Below are 25482 nucleotides of genomic sequence, written 5' to 3' on the forward strand. Positions count from 1 at the left end.
GTGGCAATTTATACAGCAACTTTTGGCTAAAGACTTGAATGCATCTTATAAATTTTAATGAATTGAACTCTACAACAGCCTTGTGAGGGACTGAAGTTCTGCTGTGTCCATTTTACAAATAAGAAAACTCAGGAACTGATAAATGTAATGACTTGCAAAAGATTATACCAAGTGTTGTGGACAGACATGGGAAGAAAACTAGAAACTCTATGCCCACTTATCACTTCACCTTCCCAAGGTCCAAAAATGTATGAAAATCTGTAGAGCAGCTTTGCTGTCATTGTTAGCTCTGGAGAGCTTTGTATGCTGCTCTGATGAGATCTGGCACGAGTCTGAAGATGGAGATCACCCTGTCCTCTTCTCGCTCGTGCTCTCATCTCTGTCTGCCCCATTGTATGCCAAAAAATATTTCAGTTTGAAATTTGAGTATTATGTACTAAAAATAAATTGTTTAATTTGGGGATGAGCACCTTGGAGGATTCGGAGAGGGCTGATAAGCCCTGTAGTTTGTGGTTGTCTCCCTCACCTGGAGCAGGTACACTGACACCAGCCCCAGTCATGGATTTATTGGTCCAGCTGGTGAGATGGTTTTCTGCCAATGTGATTTTCCTTGTGTGGCCAGGCCATGAGAGGATGAACAGGGCTTTCCATGAAGGTGTCTTAACCTGCCCCCAGTCAGGCATCTTGATTTCTCCTCTTAGTGGCCCAATCAGCCCATAAAATCCACAGTTCCCCTCCCATCTGCCCAAATCCTCCCAGCTAGCAGCTCTAGCCTATCCCTACCATTAAAAGCCTGTGATACCAACTGTGTTGAAAATCCTCTAGGCTTTAAAATAAACCTTCTGTTATTGTTGTCGTGCTGACGATCTTATTAGGCAAATGTAAGAAAATAAATGTTTGCATCTTTTATTTTTCTCTTTTACTTCAGTTGTTTAAAAAAAAATCCCATGTTTCCTTTAAAATTAAATTGAGGCCTATTCTTATTGAAATGAGATGCATAAATCATTCTGCCAGGACAAGTTGTTCAGATCTGATCATCACAAAACCTAATAATAATAACCCGGTATATAGAAATTAGTGTGAGCACACATTTTCTACTGTGAGGGGCAAAAAGTGATCTATAACAAGAAAAAATACTCTGTTGGGATCCTTTTTAATAAAGAAAAGCAGCAAGCCACTGGAGAGGTGTTAAAGTCAAAGCACATCTTAGTCACAGAGTTTATAGCTGAATTCCAACAAAAGAGATGTTAAAGTATGGGTTGTCTTCCTGTAAGTAAAATCTGCAGCACCTCACGTACTTCATAGCCATTGTGAGTTTTGCTGACAAATAGATTCGTATTAATATTTTAAATTAATGTATAAGTAAGAGTGCTTGATTTTCTTCAGTGATATAGCATCCAGCAGTTCTGTGGATGATGAATGTCCTGCTCTTAGAAGCTTGAGACCTGACACTCTGAGCAAAAACGCATAATGCAGCTGCTGCCCCTGAAATCTGGGGGCAAATGCAGCGCAGGATTTAGGAGCCTGTAGTGAGAAGTGCTTACATCCAACATTTCAATCCAACTTCTCTCACATCTCTTTGTCTCAGTTACTGCCTGCTGCTACACACATTTCACTGTGATTATGAAGGTCTTGTAGAACTTGGCTTTGGATTCTTCAGTGGTCACGCACGGAGATCGAGCCTGGTGAGAGCAGCCCAGTGCCCGGCTCCAGCCGGCCCCTGGGGACCTGGGCTTTCCCCCAGGACACACCGTGCTCTGGGAGAGCTTGTCTGCGGCAGCCGAGAGCACGGCACCTGCTCTGAAGCTCTGCATTTATAAGAAAATATCAACTTTTATAACTGCACCAGCTGCAATGATTTGTGTCATCCACATCAGGTGTCTCTGCAAGGCCTGGCTGGCCTGCTTGCCCTGTGATGGTCAAGGAGGTGGTGATGAGCTCCGAGAGCTTGGAGATGTGCCAAGGCACAGCCTGGTACCAGCCGGGCCCAAGCTCTCCTCGCTCCACCCTTACACAGTTTTCCAATGCATGAGCCTCAGCACGTGACAAGAAATCAAGTCTAGGTCTGAGCATGGGCTGAGAGCTTCTTTTGGAGGCATGAAGGATGGCACCAAGGTGATCTTTAGTTCTCTGCTCCAAGCGCATGGGTGTGCAGGGAGAAGGAGCGGGCTGGAGGCTATGGACTCTGCCTTCAGCCCTGCTGCCTCCCGTGTTCAGCACCATGTTAATCTCAGGTGTGTGAGTTCCTGGAAGTCGTGATCCGCCTCCCCCTGACCGGCACCACGCCTGCTTCCAGCAACCTTCCTTCTCTTCTGCAAAAAGGCACAGCTCGAATATCAGGGAGCCCTCCCCTGGCCAGACACCGTAAGGGAGCAAGAAGGAAGGAGTGCCCCCCAGCAATGAGCACGCTGGAGGGGAAGCACAGCATCGCTCTTCAGATCTGCAATTAGCAGTGACCTGCTGATGCAGGGGAGCGACGGCAGCTGATGTACCGACACTGTCAGTCTGGGCACGTTTCTTTAGCGTGCAGCTGAGGAACACGGTTGCTCAGCCTGTTTTCTCCATTCAGGGAGCTCACCCTCGAAAATTATGATTTGTAATTGTAGCCCTAAACCATACACTGTAACTGTGAAATAGTACAGTCGCCTGATTTCTTCTCCCATAAAAAGAACTTTGGATTTATTCCCTTTCTCAGTCACTGGAAAGCAATTTATAGCATTCTTGTTCTCTAGCTCTTGATTACAATGAGGTCCAGCTCTCTGGCCAAATGCAGAGTTTATTTTGTTCAACATCCATTTTGTTAAATGTGTTAACAAATTGCAATCAAAACTGTATTTTGTTAATACACTCTTAAGAAATTCTTTTCCCCTCCTTACCACGTGTCATCAGTGAGACGTACACAACCAGGACTAAAGCCAAACTTTTGCGTCTCTTCATTTAATTTTGTAATGGGGTCTAAAGCAACAGAGCCTTCTTAGTCTTAGATCCATGGTCTTCTCTTTAAACTCTTTTCTACACAGCAATAGAGAGCAAAAGTCAGGGCTCCGTGGGAAACCCACAGAAAGGAAGCAGCTTAAAAATAAATAATGGTCTTGATGATATGTTTGGTCTTCTGCTCATTATCCTTCAGGTAGGTGAATTGCCTTTCAAAATCCAAAGTGGTATGGAGAAGTTGTTTCAAAGATGTACATGGTGAGGCAGAATGGGCACTGCAAAGAGAAAATAGAAGCTGGTCTGATATTAGGGCAAAGAGGCAGAGCTTGTTCCTAAGCATCTCCCCTCTACTGCTCCATCAGCTGAAGGAACCTGGGCTATGGAGTAAACACTGTGGCAGAACCAAAGTGCTACTAAGGAGACTGGATAATATGCTGCATTTTAGCCCAACTGTGCATTTATTGCAGGCAACCAAGTGCAACAGGGAAATTCCTTGTAGAACAGCCCAATTTCAACCAAGAATCCTCGTGAAAAAAGTGCCAGATCAAAAGATTTGGATCAGAAGTAATTTGCAACCTTACTCCATCTCTCATTTGCATGGCGGACGAATGCTCAAACTTGTGAAGAGTGTGCAGGATTCATAGGTTGTCCCACACAGATAAGACAGGAGAGCTTTAGTCATCTTTCTGAGACATTTCCCCTTTTGAGGGACCACTCACCTAGCATCACCCTAATTAAAAGTGAAAGGGGGCTCTCTAAAAAGAAGCTTCATGTTCTTCTTTTAATGGACTTGTGTCGTATTCCTATCCTGGAGAAGTGGTCTTTCTATAGAGGTTGGGAGGAATCAATACGCAGCCACTCTTCTGCTGCTTCGATGCCGGAGAGTGTTTGGGGAGCTGCCTTCCCCAGCCCTGCAGCTGATTGAAACCTGCGGAGTGTCACGAAGCAACTGGAGTGGGCCAAGATCCAGCCCTCATCCATGTATGAGATAAACTGCTGTAGAAAGATATCATTTTTCTTTGTCATACATATGATAGTCATGTTTCCAAACCCTGCAATTTCAAAATTGTTTAATTTTCATATAATGGTAATCATAGTTATTACACTACTCTATGTTATGTCTAGGGGGAAAAATGAGTGGGAAATTTGTTCTGCATGAAACTACCAGATTGAGGTATACAGCAGACACATGAGCTGGTGTCTATAATAATTTACCCACTGACTGCATCTTAAACTTCCTATCTGTTCTATCATACTCTTAATTAAACCCTAAGTAATTTAAAGCTTCGAGGTGGACTACTGTTTTATTTCTAGCCATGGTGCATGGAAGTGTGATTCATACGTGTGAATAAAAATAGATGAGGACAGACCTTCCCCAGTGTAAACTGTTACAGCTCCAGCGACTTGTCTTTTGGAGACAAAACCGGAGAAGTGGCATAGAGATTTTTGTCACGATTTTAGGGCGAGCCGTGTTACTCATATGTGGCAAAGCTGCCGGACAGTGCAGGGCTGAACCTCAGGCCTTTGTGTTGGTCCCATTTCATATTTGTTCCTATCTAAAGGCAGATGAATGCTGGGGTGAACATGGAGAAATTCTCACAATAGAGAACGTAAATGCATCCTGCTGAAGAAAGAAGGTGAGGAGGTCTGCTAATGAAACTAGCACCTCCCTTTAGCAAATCTCACACTTCACATAAAAATAGCCTGTGCTCAGATGTGTGGTCAGCGGGGAGCGCTCTGCCAGGGCAGCTTCAGCACGTTAATCACCTACCTTTGCCATCCAGATGCAAAGTCCAGCTCTCAGGGGCACCCTGTAATGTCATGGCCCTTAGTCCAGCTCTCAGGGGCACCCTGTAATGTCATGGCCCTGAGTCCATAACCCAATACATGTGTTTTGCTGATCCAGGCAACGTTGAACAACTCGGGTTTGAAACAAACAGATCTATTTCTATGTGAAACTCCTTTTGTGGCACCGAATCTAAACATAATTACCAAAGATTTAAAATCACCTTCCAGCTGAAAACTTGCCACGATATGCCTGTGTTTCCTATCCAAACCTGTCCCTGCACTCTGTGCCGTCGATGGTATGCTTCTGCCTCTTGCTCCATGCCGACTGAGCAAAGCCTTTTATCCGTGTGGCTGGGGCACAGTTCGGGCTAAATGCGGGAGATTCGTGAGATCGGTGCTGGTGAAAAATGATATCTAAATATTTTCAAAACCTGCTCTTTCTTTTTAGAAATAATACAAAATTAAATCAGAAGCAAGATATCAAAGATACCTCAGTTACAGCTGTACTATGTGCTGCCCCTCCTGGTTTTAAGAGGGAAAATATTACATGTGTTTATCTTTCTGATTGACAGGAAATTTATAATCAAAATCTAAAAGTTAATTTAAAATGTGATGTTACTTCCAGAATGTGTTTTTCCGTTGGTGTCTTCTACGTATATCTGTCCTGATACTGCACCTCTCCTCACCTTCGCGTAATCTCAGTTTCATTCCTTGCGTGTATTATTCTTTTTCCATGTCATTCAGTTGAAGTGGGAACAGAAAACACAATTCTGACAGCAAAAAACTAAAAGTATATTTTAATGATCAGAGTATGATGATTATATAAATTAATAAGTGGCCAAAAAATTGATAAAATATTGTATTTGAAATTTCTCTTTAATATGGGAAATGTTTGCAGCATTTTTGACAAATTTAAATACTCAGCAGAAACTGGGTATAGGAAGAATATATATTATTTGGTGGTTTTTTTAACTGGATTTATTGTTTCTCTTATAACTGTCCTTCAATGTTTATTTCTCTTTCTGAATATGTGACAAACAGGAGGGAAAATGGAGGAAGGATAAAAAAGGAGGAAATAGGACTAAGCAGGAATGGGAGGACTTCTGCCACTAAAAATTCAGAAGCGAATTTCTAAGACTCCTTGCATTAAGAAAATGAAAGAAATAAAACATTTCTATAAGAGCCTGCAGAACAAAAATTAGTTCAAATTTGTTGTTTTTCCTCATTTTCAGGTTGGCTTTACTACAAAGAAAATGAGAAAACTGTCTTTATTATCATTAATCTGGTTCCACTCAGCCATGCCATTTATCTACAGCAGAGCCAGTAATGCAAAGGGAAGGCACAATGCCTTTATATTATTATCTCCTCTAAATATGCAAGAGTTTACGAATAAACTATTTATCAGCTTTCTTTGTGACCAATTCTGAATTTTCTTTAAATTTGCATTATTATTACTTGCGGAGCACCTTCCACTTTGACTCCAGCATATTTTCTTCTGCTTCCATATGATCAAAGTGTCTTATGCAGATGGAGCTGCTTCTACTCTGCCAAAATCTGTCAGAGTTTGCCAGCTATCCCACGGAAGAAGGATGGAGTAGGAAAGTATGTGAGATTAATGTTATACTACAGATTGGCACAAAGAAATGGAAATTGACTGATATAGCACAGTATCTTAGCCTTGATTAGTATAAATTAGGAAATTTCTCGATTTAAAATTTTCTTACTTTATGATACAACATTAAAATTCTCTCTGTGTGTGGAGAATGTCTGCACTCTGTCTCATTTCAGACACTTTTCTTCCCATTCATCTTGTCTACTACCATGTAAATATGTATTCAAAGTTATTCTTCCTCTCTGACTAGCTTTTGCTGGTGTTTCTCACATTCCGTGTGTTTTGTCACTCTTGATTTTTGTTCTCTCCCTCCTCAATCAGGTGTTTGAACAAGAAACAACAGTGTTCAAGTTTTCTCTGGGGATGTAAAACAGAGCAAGATAAAATCAAAAGTTGGGTCATGTCGTGATACATATTTACTGAGACAAAAACATCTCTGTCTTTGCAAGAGTGTATGTTTATGGCTATATTTTTAAACTAATGACTCACTGGATATGTTGCATTTTTTAATGGTGCATGAGTAATGCCTGGGAGTCTGTATTTAAATGTGAGGGAAATCTTGACATTTTTAAAGGGAATTCTCCGGTGTTGTTTCTATGGTAACTTTTCTAAAGAGATCATATTTGTTTCAGTTGATTTTTAATTGTGATCAACAGTAGAGTAATGAATATATTGAACGTGAAAGAAAAGACATTATATTTGTTATGAGCCCTTTCAGACCAGCAGGAGACCAAAGAACCAGGCGCACCTCGCTTAAGCCCTTAACTAGTGGCCTAAAGGACTTTCTGTGGCTCTTGGACTTGGGTTTTTGGAAGCAAGAAAGCAGGGTGAAGGGCACAAGCGTGAATCAGGGAGCACAGGTAGCGGGGTTACAGCAAAGTAGTCCCCAGTAGTGCCAGGTCAAGTGTTTGGCTTCGTGAAACAGAAGACAGGAGAGTCAATCCCAAGGCTTAACTTAGTTAAAGGAACAAAGCTATTAAAAATAGTGAGCTAGAGATAATGACGAAGGAAAATTAAGAACTTAAAGAATGCCTTCACATGACCTTTTCTCAATCTTCTCCATTTGCTCGAAGGGCTGAACAGCAGAATGTTTTTATTAATCATAGCTATAACTCTAAAAACTTCCAGTACATTTACGTTCTAAACAACGCAATACTTTAAGGCATAGTTTCCCTTCTCCTGCAAAGTCAGGCCCTCATGTGCTTCTGTCCTACAAGCAGGACTAGGGAGTAGGAAAAGGTGTAAGCTTTGATCGTGGCACTTATTTCCTGGCCTCTGAGGTGCTCAGGGGAGAGTTACACTTTCATGCACAAAGCAATAGATCCAAGCGCCAAGCCTGCAGCTCTTCCCTGGGTGTGCTTAACGTCCATCCTGACATCCCCATGGTGCCTTCAGGAGCTCTGAGGACAGGGTCAGAGGGGGGCTGGAAGGACTTCCAGAGGACGTTTCTCCATAAGTACTGTTTCTCATTAATTTCCTTGAATTCACAAGGAAATGAAACTCATAAAACTTAGGAGCAGCTATGCTGGACAGCATCCAGTTCATTGTGGAAAACCAAATTCTACATGTAGTTTGGGACAGTGAACTCCTAAGTTTTCCTGAGCTCTGTGTTTGAAAGGGTTGTATCATTAGTATTACTGACAATTTAAAATCTGATATTGAATTAAGAGAAATCTTTTAGATTTATTGGAAAACTTTCTGAACAAAGTTATCATACACAGAGTGAGTGACTAAAAGGCGAGAAGAGTGAAGGTCTTTTCTTTCAAAAGCCTGAGCAAATCACAAAAACCAGTGATAAACAGATCTTTTCAGGAGCTCTGACTTTCCCTCTGCAATTAGCTCTGCCTGAGAGGCTTGTCAGCATGTGTTTTATCAAGCTTTGGCCTGACCCCTTCATTCCTTGCCCTTCCAAAACTCTGATGAAGTTATGGGACTCCAATGACAGCCATGTGGACGTAGCTCTCAGTGCCACTTCTAAGACCACTGTTTAAGGATGAAAGCTTCTGTTCGTATAAATCAGCACTCTTGCTCTTCTTCCATTTGAAAAAAAAAGAGACTTCAGTGATAATTGCGTCAAACACGAAGTGTCTGAGTACCGGTAAAACCTTATGGCACCTACATTTAGTGTAAATTGACATACCTGTGTCCATAAAGCAGTGACTCTAAAGTCTTACTGGTTTAAATGGAATTTTAAATCTATATTTAGAAAAACTTTGTTTTGAAATTGATTGAAAAAAACTCTAATGAGTGTCTGCATGCATGCTTCATTACATGCAAAACGCAAAACATAGGACAAGTACTTTTTTCAACAATCTTTCTGATTTCATATGTAGTCTGAAGGCATAAATTTAAAGCACGTATTTTAAAATGACTGTGTGATACATTCATTTTAGCATGCTGTCACACATAATTATTTATCTAGGTTTTATAGCTTCTGGTTGCATAAACCGATGTAGTCACCTTCCTGTTTCTACTTCTAGAAAAGGCAAAATTTTTCAATGTTCTTGAATACTTGTATGACTCAGAGAAGAAAAGGGACTTTCTGAAAGTTATCTAGTCTCTACCCTCCTTCCTTTAAGTGTCAAGGTCTTCTTTCTCCTTTTGGTAAGTGTTCATATGCTTTCAGAAATCCATTTATATTAAGAATGCCACGCACATAGTGCTACTTCCTTTAGTGACCAAGGGCCTTCTCCCAGCCAAGGGGCATTTTGTCATTTCTTCAGTAGGAAGAGAAAAAGAAGAGGGAAACCCTGGCAAATTGCTTTCTAAAATAAAAATCGGGGTGGGAGCAGAGGTGGTGTCTTTATTAGATATAGTGAAAGTATAAGAAGGATTTTACTGGGTGTCTGGCATCTTTGCCAAATTATCAGTTAAAGCCCAGCTCCAGGACCAGTATTACTGGTGATAATATTACTGGGGATTGCTAACGCTGCTCAGACTTCCACTGTTTCTACGTGTCACAACATAAAAGCAAGACCCTTATCAGGGACCCCAAAGCCACGGCAGCACCAGCTAGAAATCTTAAATAAGGTGGACTGCTACTGGTGCATGAACGTCAGGTGGTCTAAAACAGCACTCTGTAATACTGACAATTGCTAAAACTTCATATACCAATTAAACTGATGACTTAATATGTTTTCATAAGAGGCATTGCTGTGTTTTCCACAAAGATGGTCTTTCTCTGCAGTCAGAAATGGAAGATCAGTGTAAAAAGAAACTCGATGGCACATAAGAACTTTGTAAGCCATCTGCTTTAGAACTTTAAACTATTTACAAAAGCATTTTGTTATTTTGAATTTATAATACAAACAATTTAAAACTAATAAAAATGTTCTAACATCAGATTCAGGTAGGTTGGAAGTGAATTTCGATCGATATAATGAAGGACAATTTTCTAATGTAATCTATGTTTGTCCTGAGGCTACCGGTATTAGAAGATAAGATAGAAAGAGCAATATTTGTGTCAAAGGCAGAAAAAACACATCTTGATTTAAGATCTCATACGGATTTGCAGCACTGGCTACTATTCTGAAAATACTTTTTCAGATGTAAACTGTACTAGTTTGTTTTCATCTCAGGAAAGAGGAAATAAATACCCTTTTCACAACAATATTAAAATAGCACTTTAACAAAACTAATCTGCTGACGTTGTAGTAGAGAAAACTGACACCTAACACTTCTCTGAATTCTTGGCACATACAGTACTGATGCGTAAAATAAGTGCAGCATTTCAATGATAGCCACATTTTATTATAACAAGATCACGGTGTAAAATCATGCATTTCTCAGAGTGTGTCACCATTAAACAGGTTTTGAGTTGGCATCTTGATAGAAGCTTCTTAATCAGGCTTTCATAATAACAGTATTTAGTCTCATCTTAAAACTTAAATTGATATTTTTATCTATATTCTGTGAATATAAACCTAATCACACTGCAATTAAGGTTTCAATATTGCAAGTGTTTTTTTGTGAAATATTGATTTACATAAAGCCTGACCCTGAAAATATTTACTATTGTGTTCCAGTTGCTATTCTGATTAGTTCTGCTGATTTATAATGAATTTGTCAGATTGAGGTGGGCAGGATTGGGCCCTGAATTACAGAGCGACTCAAACTGTTCTGAAACATATAAAGGACATATTTCAAAACACCAGCTGTGACTCCCCAGGTATTTTGAAACTTTTTCTTCAATATTTAGTTTTCCTTCAGCTGCTGCTGCTGCTTAAATATTTGAAGGATGGAATTATTATTGAATTAGGTAGAATGACACTTCTTTTGAAATAACTGCTAACAAGACTGCCTCTGTCTTGTCCTGTGGTTTATATCAAGAAAAAGGTTCACCTGCAAATCTAGAACATCTGATTAAAAGCACAATTCATCCAGTTGCTTTGTAATATTTTGGCTGTGGATCAGTATGCATCACAGGCAAGTGGATCGGAGAAATCTAACAGGGTTTTTTGAATTTACCTGGAAAAATGTAATCATAGAAAATCTTCATTTGTTTAAAATGTCCATAAAGGCACCCAGTTTTCTATCACTGATTACCTTTACAAGCAATATGTTATCAGAATGCCACTTTTGCAGAGCTGTATCAGCCTCCTGAAGGCTGAGCTGACCTTTTCAGACAGTTGGACCTCGTTTCACTAATGGGAACCCACAAACATTTCTGCATCTCTTTCCTATTTAAAAATAAACAGTCAAAAGGGCCAATGTGAAAAGAGCACTAATCAATAGAAAAAAATCACATTCAAGTTTGTTTGATTTGATGAAGCATGGAACTATTTTATTTATTGAAACTGTATTAATGTAATTAAAATAAATGGAAAATGCACTCTTTAATTAATATTTTAAGCTGTCTCTGAAGACTAGTATGCAGCTTGAATGTAGTTATCATTTTTTAAATGCAAGACAGATTAATTAGATTCAAATCTTAGCCAGAATGAAATAATTTTCTTAATAAAGCTAAGAGCTCTAGAATTTGCTTAGAAGTAGAAAGTGTCTGGTGTTGATCCTCACAGATGAGCATGAGAAGATAAGATGTAAAACTGAGTGAAGTTTAGTGGTTAAAATACAGCTAAATCCATTTTCAATTTATGGTCCTAGAAGTCGGTTTTATTTATAAAAAAAGTGTGGTGTTTTCAAGACATGGGTGTTCTGCCCCTTTCTTAATACAGGTATTCCTAAAATTAAGGTAATTTGAAAAAAAAAATGTGTATAGGAAGTTAATATTTGGAAAAGACTTTCCGTTCATAGGAGTGAAGGAAATTCAACTTTGATCTTAAGATCTTCACGGACAGAAAATCTGTGGAAAATCCTCTGCAACATGTTTGGATTTGTGTTTAAGGAACAAGGCTGCGAAGGATGTTAGCTAAAACTTTTAAACAAAATAACAAATGAGATTAAATGGCATTTTAGCTTGATCATCCATCCTTTAAAAGAATGAAAAACTATTTCATGCTATACATCGTGCATGCATTTGCAGAAAGAAGTGACTAAACTTAAAATTGCAGACAGATTTGTAGTCAGAAATCAAGGCAAGAAGGTCAGTGTGGTTTTCAGCATCCACTTATGAAGAACAGATTTTTAGGGAGTCCTAGCAAACATCGCTGGTTGTCAGACAAGAGGTTTGTTCCGTGCCAACTGGAAATATCTCAGCATCATTCTCATTGAAATCGCAAGATCTAGAATATTTTTAGTTTAGGTATAGTTCAAATACAGCTCTTGAATGTAGATGAATGTTAACGCAAATCTTCAAAATACTGGTATTTTAGATGCGCTAAAAACAGAGAAACTGTCTCAAAGCCATTTTTACTTTCGATTTCAAGCGTTTTCCAAGAAAAAGACATGAAACTTTCTACAAATTTTATACTGAAATGCTGCTGATGTCACATTTTTGTTTTCCTATTTACAAATGCATTAAATTGTGAGAAAATGTATTTATATCACCGAAATGTAAGTTATTCAATTGAAAATGAAATTTTACCAAGTACCAGTAAGTCAGCTGTGAGTAACACTACTATGAAAACTTTAAAAACAGTTTTTAAATTTTAAATTAGTAAACTATTGAAAATTATTTCTTCTATCAGGCAACACATCCTACATTTTTAATGAAGAGCACATTAAATCATCTGTGTTTAAATAACTTCTTCCCTGTGACATAACTCTCAAAGATATTTGCCATCCCTTCACAGGTTGTATTTAGCACATGATAAAGGTAATGAAAATTACATAAAAATGGAAAGTATTTTAAGTTTCACTACAAAATTCTCAAAATTTCACTGTTAAAATATGTATTTTAAACCGTATTTTGCTGTCTCTTGACACTTTTGGCCAGTCAATTTAATGTTCAACCAGTTCAGCACTTGACAGTTGTGAAAAGATGCAATATTTGCCCGGGAAATCATAATTAATATATTTGTAAATAAGAAATATAAACTGCAAAGCTAATGGAAGTATTTATCAGACAGTTCATTAGAAGGATCAATATGCAAACACACGTGTCCTTTTAATGAAATCTCTTGGCAGGTTCATTTATCTTTCAACTTAAGCAGTACAGGTTAGGAAGCAGATTATATATGCTATGGCTCTTACCGGGGCAGGATAGCATTAGACGAAGAAGAGCGGTATCGGGCTGACAGACTGACAAAGACAGACGTTGATACCGTGCACTAAAAATGTGGCTGATTAAGTGTTTGGAGAAGCCAAGTTTCTGTTAATCTGTGGGAACATGAGGGATTTTCCGTGAGCAGAAGCCAGGTAGGAGCGTGAGGAGAACCTGTTCTCCCCAGAAACCTTATTGTCAAAACTGATGTAAACAGCATCTTCCTAAATCTGAAATGGGAAGGGTCGGTGCGCGTGTGTGGCTGTCGGGGGGGTGAGGTATGGCACAACTACTCTGCGCTAGCTGAGTACGGCAGAACCACCCTGAGCAGGAGATGGTGATGACACTTTCGGCGCTGTCCTATAGGTTGAAGTGTCGCTGTGGGGCGGGGGGGATGCTCTGGGGATACAGGCTGCCCTGGCCCTTCTTTGCCTTCCCAGACGGGCTCGTCCTTAGCAAGGCGCGGGGCTTCAGAGGGGCGCTGGGAGCCGGAATCCGGGCCGGGGGGGAAGAGGGTGAAAAAGGGAAAGCTGCATGCGTGCTGCAGTGTCACCGGGAAAGCCGCGGGGACCCCGAGCCGCCCGCTCCCGCCGGGAAAGCACAGGCCGCCGGGGCCGGGCGGGCTGCAGCGGGCCGTGCCCCCGCCGGCTGCCGGTGCGGCGGAGGTGTGGGGAAGGAGGCGGCCCGGTCCGCCCCGTCCGTCCCGTCCTGTCCCATCCCATCCCATCCCACCGCAGCACGCCGCCCCCTCCGCACCGTCCCGCCGCCGGCGGGGCCGCCCCGCGGCTGGGGAGCGGGGCGGGAGGGGGGGTGTCCCCCTCGGGGGGGGGGGGGGGCGGGGAGCAGCTCCCCCTCCGTGATTTGCGTCTGTCTCGGCTCTGGAGGGTTTTGCCCGGGGGGGGCGCGCAGGGACTGTCGCCGCCCGAGCTACGGGAGGCTGGGGCACGGCGGCGGGGGCGGGGGGGGGCGGGCCTGCTGGGGGCTGCGGAGGGGAAGGGGAAAAAGAAGGGGAAAGAGAAGGAGAAGGAAAAGGGAAAGGGGAAGGGAGGGTGCCCCCTCCGCCGCCAGACGAGAGCCAGCTCTGCCCTGCCTGCAGGGGCAATGGGACACAATGGGGAGGGGGAGGCGGCAGGGCGCTTCGTCGTGGGGAGGTCTGAAGGGGCTTCCCAAGGACCTGTCACCTGCACCCAGCAGCCCCCTCCTTGCTCCCCGCTCGTTCTTGTCCCGCTCCCGCAGCCGGGGCACTCCGCGGGCAGATGCTTCGGGGGTGCCCCCGCAGCCTGTTTGGCGGCGGCGTGCTGTAATTTGCGGGGGACGGGGAAGACCGCGGGGTCCGTTTCGTTGTAAGGGTCGGTGCTGCCCCGGGCACCTGCGCGGAAAAGCGGCTTTAACTCCGGAGTTAGGGGTGTGCAGCGCCGGGCACAGCGCGGCCCCGCTCGCCCGCACCGGCACCGCACCCGCGCTCAGCAATCCCTGCCGTGATTTATTTAACCGGGCTCCGCCACTGTCCCACGGCTGGTCGCAGCACACTGCTTCTTCCTAATTTCGTCCGTCATTTGGAGAACCAGGACAGGAGGGGGAAAAGTTTGGACCTCCTATGCTTGACAGTGTGTGATGTTTTGGGATTTTTTACGGAGGAAAGTCTTTTCAGGAAGAAACGTTACGGGGTTATTTGCTGTATTGTCATGCAAATGATCTTTACGTTTTCCTTGCTGTCCTTGTTTGATTTTATTTTTGGCTTTCTGTCATTGTTCTACCCTCCGCTTCCATCTTGCAAGAGTGACACGAAAAAAAAAAAAAAAAGATGAGAGGACGCGTAAAAAACCAACCAAAAAAAAAGAAAAAAACCCCCACATCCACAACAGAAACCCCAAACAGCTTTTCCGAATGAGTGACACAGCCCGTGTCCATTCATTGCCTCACTCCGGCGAAGGGTTTCTGAACAGCCCAGACCTCCTTAGCCAATTGCTGCCAGCAACATGTGGAGGGGAGGCATCGCTATAGCAACCGGTGGATGGGCCATGTGCGGCAGCCGGCAGGGGCTGCGAGCGGCCCGATATAAGGAGGGCAGCGCCGGGGCGCGCCGGCATCCTCCACCCGCGCCCGCGCCCCGCGGGGACCGCCGGGCCGCCCGGGGACGCCGGCTCCCCCCGCCGCGCCGGGAGGCGGCAGCGGGCTGCGAGGAGCGGTTGTGCCTGCCGCCGCCTTTGTCTCCGCTGAGGAGGAGAAGGGGGGGGAGGTGAAGGGGGGGGAGAGGGGGGAAGTTTTGGCACCGGAGGAGGATTGCTAGAGCCCGCCGAGGTGCGCTGAGCCCTCCCGGGGAGGAGCCCGTCCCGGCACGCCGGCTGCGGCGCCATGGCAGCAGGTAAATGCGGCGGAGGACCGGGGGGTGGGAGCGCCGTGTTTCGAGGCGGCCCGGCGGGGGCTCGCGTGGGAGCCGTGTGCGCGGCGTGGGCCGGAGGAGCGGGGTGTGGGGGCGGGCGGGATGGGGGATAGCCGCCGCCCGGGCCGGGTCTCCGCGAAGGAGCTTGAGCGGCAGGAGGGGCGGAGGGAGGGCCGCTTCGCCTCCTCCCGGGCTCCGCGGACGCGGCTCCGACAGCCCCGGGCGCCGAGCGGTGCCCCAGGCATGGCCCCTGGACTCGGGGCCGTCGGACAGGAGAGGGTCGAAAGCGCAGCGGGCCCGGCGGGGCGAGGCCGTGCCCCTCCCGCTCCCCTCGGCCCGCTCACGGCTCGGGGCCCCGAGGACGGGGCTCCCCGCGGCGGGTGCGCGGAGGCGGCGACCGGAGCCCCATCCCCGGGCGGGGGCGGCCTGGGAGCCGCAGGGCCCTGCCCGGCTGCCTGCGAGACGGGGCGGCTGCTCCGCTGACGGGGCCTCGGGCTGTGCCGGCGTGTTTCCGAGAGACGGCTCGCTTGTTGGCACTCGGTTTTAAGGGCGCTTTATCTAATCCCTAAATTATGTGCCTTCAGCATCAGCATTAGATCAGCGCTGGCACTACGGCTTGTGTTTCTCTTGCTTGCTGAAGATATTTGATTAAGCTCGGCTATCACTGACCGTCCTCTTGGCTCGGGCTCTGACACTTTGTGACTTGGACCTGCTGAGTCCCTCTATTTATCTGTTTCACTCTGGCTTACAAAGCCTGGGCTGAGGATGAAACCTGCTTCCTGGTGCTCCCATTCTGCTGCTTTCCCCTAATTGCTCCTGAGTCCTTAGAGATGGGAATTGAAGTTTCTTCACCATGGTGTCTCCGCGCCCTCGTCTTCGTGCTGCCACCCCAGAGGCGCACTGCGCGGCTTCAGGCAGGACGGGCAGCGCTTCTCCGGCTCCGGCTCACCTACCTCCTCCACAGGCATGGATGTGGCTGTCCAGTTTCCTGAGTCATGTGTTATCCCTACAGCGTCTCAGTGATGCTGTAGGCTTTTGTGCCGTACCCTTTAACTAAATGCTGATCTTAAAAAAAAAAAAATCCTCAGGAGAATCTTGAAGCTCCTTAAATTTCCTCTTTCGCAACCTTATTCCTTCCATGCCACAAACTTCTTTGGGGTTCTTGGACATTTTGGCGTTTCGGCATCACCTTGTAGTGGGATTCAGGATAACAGCTATAGTTTCTTGTAACTCTAACCAGAGACTTCACTTCTGTTTGCCTTTAGGAAGCCAGAAGAAAATATCTACCATTGATCAAGGGATCTTTGAACTCGCTGAATTCTTGATTGTATTCAGTCATTGTTCGTGGTATTAATCCTACTAAAAGGTATAGAGACGCTCCAGAGTGCTTTGTGGTGTTGAAGGTTGTGGAAAGATCATTGTACCCCTACAGATGAATAGATCTGTGGCTCTTGCAGTGACCTTTCTCAGTGATTTGAATAAGCTGCAGTTCCCAGAAATCCATCTGCCTTTTGTGTTTGTCGATTTGTCTAATCTTTCTGACCCCTAAAAGAAGCAAAAAGTACCTTCCCATCCGATTTCATCCTCCCGAGTAAAAGCGTTAAATTGACCTCATTTCAGGTGATGAACTGACATCTGCTGAAAGTGATCCTGGCATCAGGCGAGCTTTCTGGGGGGGTTGTGAAGGGGGAGGCAGGGGACAGCGGCCCCAGAAACCTCTTACTAACTCTAAAGATAGTACCTTAAAACACCAACAAGTAGCCCGGACCATACAGCTTGGGAGCGCAGTGCTAAACACAGGAAACATTGTACGCGCTGAAGGTGAACGTCCCCAGGCCCTGCTGCCCCAATCTAACCTGGCTGGGAGCGCAACGTAGGGGAGGAGAAGCAGGAACCAAAACCGAGGGAGATGCTGCTTTCCCTCCTGTTTGCTTTCTTATTTTACTGAAGGAAAAAAATCTGTAGGTTTCCTGGGGACAGATCAGGCTCCTCCTGATGTGAAGTGTTTCTCTGGTTTTCTAGTAATCTATCAAAACTTAACCAGCATAGAGTATCTCAAGCTATGTCGCAGATAACCTTAAGGAGGGAAATTACTAGGAGTGAATTTAAGTTTAGATTTATTTAAGCGAGCAGACATACACAGATGTGTGTATATATATGAATACATATTTTATATATATCTCTCTCTCCATGCACACCCACACACATCCCTTTCTTCATGCTTTCTATGTTAAGGAAATAATACACATCTCCTTTATGGTTTGTTTTACTGTCAGTGGCTGCAGCTATTAGCAAAGGATCCTCCTAAAAAACCCCTGATGAACTAAAACTTATTTTAGTGAAGTTTATTTTTAAGAATAATGATTTTCTTGTAGAATTCTTTTCTTCTGCCTAGGCACTTTTTTCACTCCTTGAATGGCAGATTTGCAAGTACAATTTCATCTGCACAGAGGAACAATAGCTTTCAGTTGCACAAAGGATTTCTCCCACCCTGAATCCAAACCACAATGCCTCTTGCTCTGATAATAGCTTCTGAAAAGATTTTGTAATGCACAGAATTAATACATGATTATTTCCACCTCGCTTCTCTCATTTATTAGATTCTATAGTGAATTCCAAATTAAAAATAGCACCTCTTGAGTTTTTAACGTTCTAATATTTTGAAACAAATCATATTCTGAAGTTCATCTTTTTGCCCATGTTTACTAAGAAATCTGCATTTTTTAATTGTTGCTCAGAAGCAAAACTGTCTACTATAAATGTAAAAATCCAGGCATGCAAAAATTGCAAAAAATTGTAATGTCAAGTTGTTTTAAAATGAATTGGAGTGCAAATATTTTGCAAACTGGATGAGGTCGGGTGCAGTAACTGGCAAACTGGGTTTTAAATCAGGAATACATTTTCAAATTTATGAAGCAAAACAAAACCTCAACTTCAGTTAGAGTTTTGCTTCAGCAAGGACCAGAGTCAGGCCCTGTGTCCTAAAGGAAATAATGAAGTGTGATTCTGCTGAGGCATCTGGAAGGTGAGCTTTCACATCACTACATGGGGAGCTCCTCTCTGCTCTTACAAAGACTTCCTTCCACACTTCCAACATAGGTGTGAGAACTTATTTACATGAAAGTGTACATTAAATATTTACTGACATTTGCCTGGAATTCGTTTGAAATGTCGGCTGTTCTGCTGCATCATGGGATGACACTGCAGAACGGGACACTGCTCTTTGATTAGAACAGTGATTTGTGACTCCAGCGCTATGGCTGCTCTAGTTACTGACTCACTTTTGGGTATATGTAAAATGTGTGCTGTCGAGGGACCGGGAAAGCCTACATGAGATCAGATCCTAAGCATTTTTTCTTCCCTTTAAAAAAAAAAGATACAGCCCCTGACAGAAGCAGGTACTTCAAGCAAACATTGTTGAGTCTAAGTGGTAGGTGTAATGTTGTTCTGAGACAGGGTAAATCTTTGCCTTCTGGCATTTAAGCTCAGGCCGGGTCCTTTAAAAGCAAGGAAAGGCTGGCTGAACATCTCCAAACCTGCTGTATTTAGAGTCACTTCCTAAGCCATCCATTTAGGAATTAGTTGGTTTTCCTTCACTGGGACTCCGTGATACTACACAGTTTTCCAAAGAGAAAATAATTCAGAGGAATGTCAATATATTCTGTTATATAAAGTTTAAAAAATGCATAGTTATATGTATCTGAGTTTTAATATTTAATTATGTGTAATTTATGTGGTCTATTTATTTGTTAAGCCTTGGGGGGGGGAGGTGATTTGTTTTTCTTGTTATGCAACAGCTATTGTTCCCCTTCCACCCCAGGCACACACACCATGGCAGCCCCAGCCAGCACAGGGAGAGGTGTTCTGCTTTAAAAGACATCCGACTGTAAATGTCAAATTCATAAATATTTAAACATTTTTCTTTCAATTTCAAGTCAAGTCTGACAGGACGCCTCTAATTAACCCTGGGCTTCGTTTCAGGCTGGGGCCTTATTGCAGGGAAGAATCGGGGGGTTTAGGTGAGGTGGGGAAATCAGTGCTCCTGGCTGGAGGCGGGGTGGGGGGAGAGGAGGGAACTGGTAACTAACTCGTCGGATTAATTTTTACCCGTTTCGTAATTCGATGTTTGGACAGACGTCAAGCAGGATGAAAGGGCAGCGGGTTTCTCCAGCTGAGTTGGGGGCAGCGGGGACCGTTTCCTGAAGGTCTCCTGATGGAGCACTCCCGGGGGGGGCCGGGCCCCGCTGCCCTCTGTGGCGCCGGGTGTCCCCAGCCCGGAGCCGGGCGGCGGGGCTTCGCCGGCGGCTTTCCCCGGCGGCGTATGCGGGGTCGCGCAGCCGGCAGCAGCCACCGGGGTGTTTCCCGGGGGCGGCGTGGGGGCCGGCCGAGGTGGCTCTAAGCCCCAACCCCCCCGGAGGCAGGGAGGGGAGAGGGGAACCCTCCGCGCCCCGACGGCAGCGGCTGGTGAAGCGGAAGGAAGGAAGGCGCGGGGAGAAGGACCGGCCGCCCCGCGGCAGAGCCCCTGTCCCTTCCCCGCCAGCCGCTCCGACGTGGCGGGCACCGCCGGGCAATGGCCGTGCCCCTCCGCCCCTTCCCTCCCGCTGCGGGGCCGCCATCCCCTTCCAGGGCCCGGGGGGTCGGGCAGGCGTTGGCGCCGGTCCCCGTCCACGGGTCGGGTGTTTGCGAGCCTTCGCCTGCCTGGAGCGCATCGCTAGGGGCACGGGTGCACTGGCTCCCCACGGAAGATGCTTACCGAGGTGTAAACAATGCTGAACACCCCACGCAGGTTTCAAACTCTTCCCCGTGTTTCACGTTCCTGGGTGTAGCCGTGCGCTGGGGACGTGCGGGGTGTCTTCTTTTGTTAAGGGCAGCCGGCTCCGGGCTGGCAGCTGCGGGGAAGTTGGAAGCAACATCTGAAATCACTATAACTACAGGGGGAGAAAGGCAAGCACGCCCTTTCTGTCCCCCGTGTTTACTCGGGGCGTTTGACAGCACTTTGCTCCCATCATTTTCATTGTTTCTCTCGCATAGTAGCCCTTTCCCCCGGTGCTTGTGCGGCTCTTTCACACGGCAACCGGGGAAGGAAAATCGTTTAAAACCGTGGTTGAGAAAGCACAGGGAGAACAGATTGCGGAGAAGTGCCCGAAACTGCCCGTCAGCCTCTTCCTTCCCGGCAGCGGCGATGCCCTGCGCGCTCCCGGGGTCCGAGGCGGGAAGCGGGGCTGGTCCGCGGGGGGTCCCGGGGGGCGGGAGGAGCGGGGGGCGGCTCGTCCCTGCCTCGCTGATGGGAGACCAAACACCGCGGCGAGGCGGATTAACGTCCCGGGGCGCAGCGCTCGGGGAGGGGGCGCCGGCACTTTCGCGGGAGCTGCCTATTTACATGCAGATTGCGACCTCTGGCCCCGAGGGGACGGCGGCCTTTCACGGAGATGCTAATGGCAGAGCGGAGCAGCCCTTTACCCCCCCCGGGCCCCCGGGGCCGAGGCGGCGGGAGCTGCGAGCAGGCGGCGGCTGCCGTCGGTGCTGCCCCTCCTGGGTCTCCTTTGCAAGCCCCCCCCCTTCCCCCGCCCGGTGCGGAGGGCGGGCAGCGGTGCGGGCCGAGGCCGCGCTCCCCCCGCTACGGCCGGGGCAGGTGCCCAGCTGGGGCACGGAGCGGGGGGGGGGGCGCGGGGAGGCGGCCCCGGAGCTCCCCCCTGGGGCCGGGGCGGTGGGTTGGGGGGGGGGTGTGCAGCCCCATCCCCCTGGTGGCTGTTGGGATTTGGAGGAGGGGCCGGCTGCGGTTTAGCGGAGGGGAGGCGGGGAGGCGGCGGGTCCGGCGGTGGCTGCGCGGGCGCGGAGGCGGGCGGCACATGCCTGGCCTCGGCGAGCCCTGCGCCCGCCCCCCGCCGCCCGGGGTTTACAAACCCGGCAATCCTCCTCCGCTCGGCGCATCCAGGCAAGAAAATCCGGGAGTCTTATTGAACCTGCATTTCCATTAACTCAGCCTCAGCCCCGGCTAATCCGCAGCACTGAAGGCAAGGAGGCTAATTAATGACAAGCTTTTACAGTCAAGACCAGCGATAATTGCTTTGGTGGCCTTTATGATTACAAGATAAAAATGGACCGGGCCTGACATAAGAGCCACTGTGTACACTGCAAGACAGGAGGAAATTAAGAGCTGGCTAGCTGAATACGGAGCAGAAAATTACTAATAGAGGAGAGATAATGAATAGGCCGGCTAGGCATTCATGGGGAAAAATCCATTTTGTTACCACGCGAAATTAGGTGGTGGAAAGGAGTTTGCTAATTGTTCTCATCTTGTAGCAACCAGGACTGAGGCAGGGGCGTGCTTTTCAATTCATTTCCCTGGTAATTGTGAAAGGGGGAATGCAGGCCAAATGAGTCTTGCTGCAATTTGCGCGCCTGGTCTTTTCATTTTCATGTTGCGTTTTTAATTGTTGCTAATATAGCTTATAATGAAGCTAATGAGGGGAAATTATTGTACAACTTTTTAGCACATGGAGACAAGTGAAATGCACTAGAAGGATTCTTTCCTATTGCTGCAAAAATAATAGTAATCTGGAGGAGTTTGAAACTATCGGGCTTTTTTATCCTTTTCCTTCTACAACAGACAAAAGGAAGGACCGCCACCTACTTTTTTTTTTTTTCGTCTCTGTTGTTCCTTGTTTTATTTTTCACTCCAAGAAAAAAATAATCGGATTTTCCCTTGCTGCCCCCCTCGCAGCCCCTGGCCCTGGATGCGGTCCGGCGGGGGGGGGGGGGTGCGGAGCTGCGGGGCGCGCCGCGGTGCTTGCGCGCAGCCAGCGCGCCCGCCTCCGCCTTTCGGTAGTTAAATGCAAGCCGCGGGGAGGGGAGGGGATGGAGGGGGGCATGTCAGCAGTGCTGTCCCTGCCCGTTCGTTTGCCTCCATCCTCGGCTGAAAGTTAGCGCTGCCGGGTGTTTCCCCCGACGGGGTCTTCCCCCTCCGCGCTCCTCCGCCACCGCGCAACTCAGGCGCTGCCTCTCTCTCCTCCCCTGCAGAAAAGCAACATCCCGCCGCTCCCGCAGCGCGGGGAAGAGGCAGAGTCCGCCAAATTCCTCCTCCTCACCCTCCTCTCCCTCGCCTGCATCGCCGGGGTCCTGGCGGCGTCGGGGGTCGCCTACTGCCTCCGCCACCGCGCCCACCACCGGCTGAAGGAGAAGCTCTCGGCCCTGGGGGCTGACGCCGGCTCCGACGCCCCCGCTGCTTATCAGGTAAGGACCAAGCTTTCCTCCTCCGGCCCTGCTCCCCAGGGGTGCCCCGCAGACCCCGGGGGGACCCTGCTCGTATTGGGAGCCGAGGGGGTGGGTTTGTTTCCGACGCTGTCCCCCTCCACCCACCCTCCCTTGCTCCATTCATATTCCCGCGGATTCACTGGAGCAGCTTTTTACTGCTGGGTGTTAATCTTGGCTATTCTGGTAGTCGCTGTAAATGCGTGCCTAATTAGAAACATAAAAAAAAAAAAAGCCCTTGCCATTGAAATTCTCTGAAAAATAACATTAATATCCATAATCTGTCACCCTTGCCACTATTAATAAGGAAAAATCTTTAACGTTTATGAGGAATGGATTGCACGGTTATCTGAAGATGTCTCTCTTTTTGAGTAATCGACTTCTTCAGGGTCTGATATGAAAAGAGCCTTTGACCCGATCTGTTGCCACCTTCTGCCATTATTCAGATAAAATGAAATCTAATGCTGATAGATGGGGAGGTAAACCAGGACTGGTTCTGGGAGAACAATGGTAGCAGATACGTACCCAGTAATATGGGAGGACTGCGCTCAGATTTCCTGAAATAAATCAGAAACCTCAGGCTTTCTCTTTCGGTTTCAAAAGTGTTGGGTGGAGGGACACTCTGCATCTTCCTGAAGTTTGTTTTAGATCGTGGCACTTATTTCTTGGTGTGTTATTGCTGTGGTAATGCATGTGTTATGGTCATAAACCACACAGCTCTGGTCTGCTATCCTAAAATATTTGGAGTGTGACCAGGAAAAAGAATTTAAGAATGTGTAAACATTGTTGCTGTAGCATCCGTGTCTGCTTGTGCACCCATAGGGTCTCGCTAATGGCACTCTTCTGTCAAGTTTTATTTTACCTTCTTGTTCTGCTTAGGATCAGACATTATAGCCTTTCTGTATTCTGGAGCTGAGATAGATTCAGATTGGCAGCTGGGAGTCATACGGGAATAAACTCATATTTCCTCGCAAAGTTTGGGTCTGCCTGTACCTCTTACATGTTAAAGATGTAATGTATTAAGTACATCTCCACAGGCTGGGTCCAGGGAGATTTTAGTACAGAATGATAAATATGAATGTTTCTGTAACAATTAGTATCTTCAGGAACAGTTTCGTTTTTCAATTTAATTGGAATGTTTACTGAAAAAAAAAATTACATCTTTAAATTTAACGACTTCCACAGCACGAGAGAGCGAGAGCAAGAGCATTTCCAGTGGAAAAAAGGAGTGTCCTCCAGGATCAAGTCTGAACAAAACAGCAGTTTGTCAGATCAGTTTTGTTGGCCAAAGCGACCGTGGCCATAAATATTTTTGTTTGGTTTTAACAGAGAACATGCTGTTGGCTTACTTAAACCACAGAAGCAATAGGTAGTCTTTTTCTTCCCTTAAACATGAATATAAGAATTCTTAATTTTTAAAAAAAGCCCTCCAGGTTCCAAAATCACACTTGAAACTGAATTTGTGATAATTAACAGGACAATCTTCCTACTGACAGCTCTAATTAATAGTATCTGTAATTAAAATCGTGCCCTTCCAGCAGGAAAATTGTTTGAATTTCTTGGAGTGACCTTTTTTGCCATTTCTCCTGGGAGTATAGTGGTTAAGTTGATATTGATTTTATAATGAGCTCTGGTTTGTTTAATAAGAATGTGTAATCCAGACACTAAATGAAATGTGTGCTTCATTTCTTCTTCCCAGATTTATATGTATTTTAAAATCTTCCCAGTTAGATCCGAGAGTGACATTTTCTGTTTAAAAACAACAACAACGCTTCGAGGATGCTGCTCAGTTTTTCAATAGCAAGACTGTATTAATATTCTTTGTTCCAGACCTTTGGGCCCAGTCCTAACCACCTGACTTCTTAAACATTTCCATTGGTTTTTCAGGGGAACCGTAGTCATGAGTGGGAGGAAGAATGTTTTTCCTTACATACAAAGGTTTCTAAGGGCTTGACTCTCCTCCCGTGGAAGTAAGTGGGAATTTTGCCATTTGTTTCAATGGCAGCAGTAGGAGGCCCCAGTATAGGCAGACAAAATACTCGGGCAGTTTTGATGCTGCTAAGTAGCGTGTTATCAAAATGATTCGCTGAGCCCGGTTCTGTATATATTAAACTATTCACGTGGATTTGAAGAGAAATAGGATTGAGCCCTATTCGCATCGTCAAAATCCCCTTATGTTGAGCTGCGTTAAATGTAATGGATATCTGGTGTGATGCATGTTTTGGATAAGATCAATTAGGTCTTGGAAAAGCATCAATTATCTTTTTCCTCATCTTCTCTGATACTCATAGGGGAATAATGTAACCCATATACACAGAGGAAGAAAAAGGCAGATTGGTTTGAAAATTGTACCTACTTTGTTCTCTTCTGTTAAATGTTTCCCAAGTATCTACTCAGTTAACTCAGTGTATTTTAAAAATCTGAAATATTTCAGCAGCTGCTGCCACTAGACTTTAAAGCACGGTACTCCAATATGTGGCTGCTTACAGCTTAAGTGACAATTCAGATTTATTTTTTTTAATTTGAAAGGGGAAAAATTGGTTGGTATAAAAGGGCCTGGTGGCCCAATGTGATTCAGAGAGAACTCTGAAATATCACTTCGATTCACATGCTTCTCAAAATGTCAGTGGTTTATATCTTCACATAAACAAGACTGACCTAAATTTCCAAGATTTAGCAGAAGCATTTTTCATCCTAACCCAGTTCAGCCAGGAGAGTTCATTTGGGGTTTTATTCCCTTCTTTACTCCCCCCGTGAACTTCAAAGAGTTTTTTCCCACAGCTGCTGTTCTGAGTTCTTGGGGTTTTTTATGGTTTGGGGTTTATTTTTGTTTGGGGTTTTTTTTTTCCTTTCTCGTTTGCACAGTGAAATACCAGCTTGAGAAGGGGAAAACAGACAAACCGTATTGTCAGG

At 45.8% G+C, this 25482-nt stretch overlaps 1 protein-coding gene across 3 annotated transcripts in view; it reads left to right on the forward strand.

Moving 5' to 3' along the window:
• PTPRN2 (protein tyrosine phosphatase receptor type N2) overlaps window positions 1-25482 on the forward strand; it is a 665329-nt gene that overhangs the window by 534283 nt on the left and 105564 nt on the right. For 2 of the 3 annotated variants that reach the window (XM_054817056.1, XM_054817057.1), the window contains exon 13: window positions 22339-22551. The exons of the other annotated variant lie outside the window; for it this stretch is intronic. In XM_054817056.1, coding sequence (XP_054673031.1) covers window positions 22339-22551 — 213 coding nt within the window. The remainder of the gene's footprint in view (window positions 1-22338; window positions 22552-25482) is intronic. 3 annotated transcript variants of the gene reach the window in all.

The sequence above is a fragment of the Grus americana genome, chromosome 2 (genome assembly GCF_028858705.1).
Source record: "Grus americana isolate bGruAme1 chromosome 2, bGruAme1.mat, whole genome shotgun sequence".
Taxonomy (NCBI): domain Eukaryota; kingdom Metazoa; phylum Chordata; class Aves; order Gruiformes; family Gruidae; genus Grus; species Grus americana.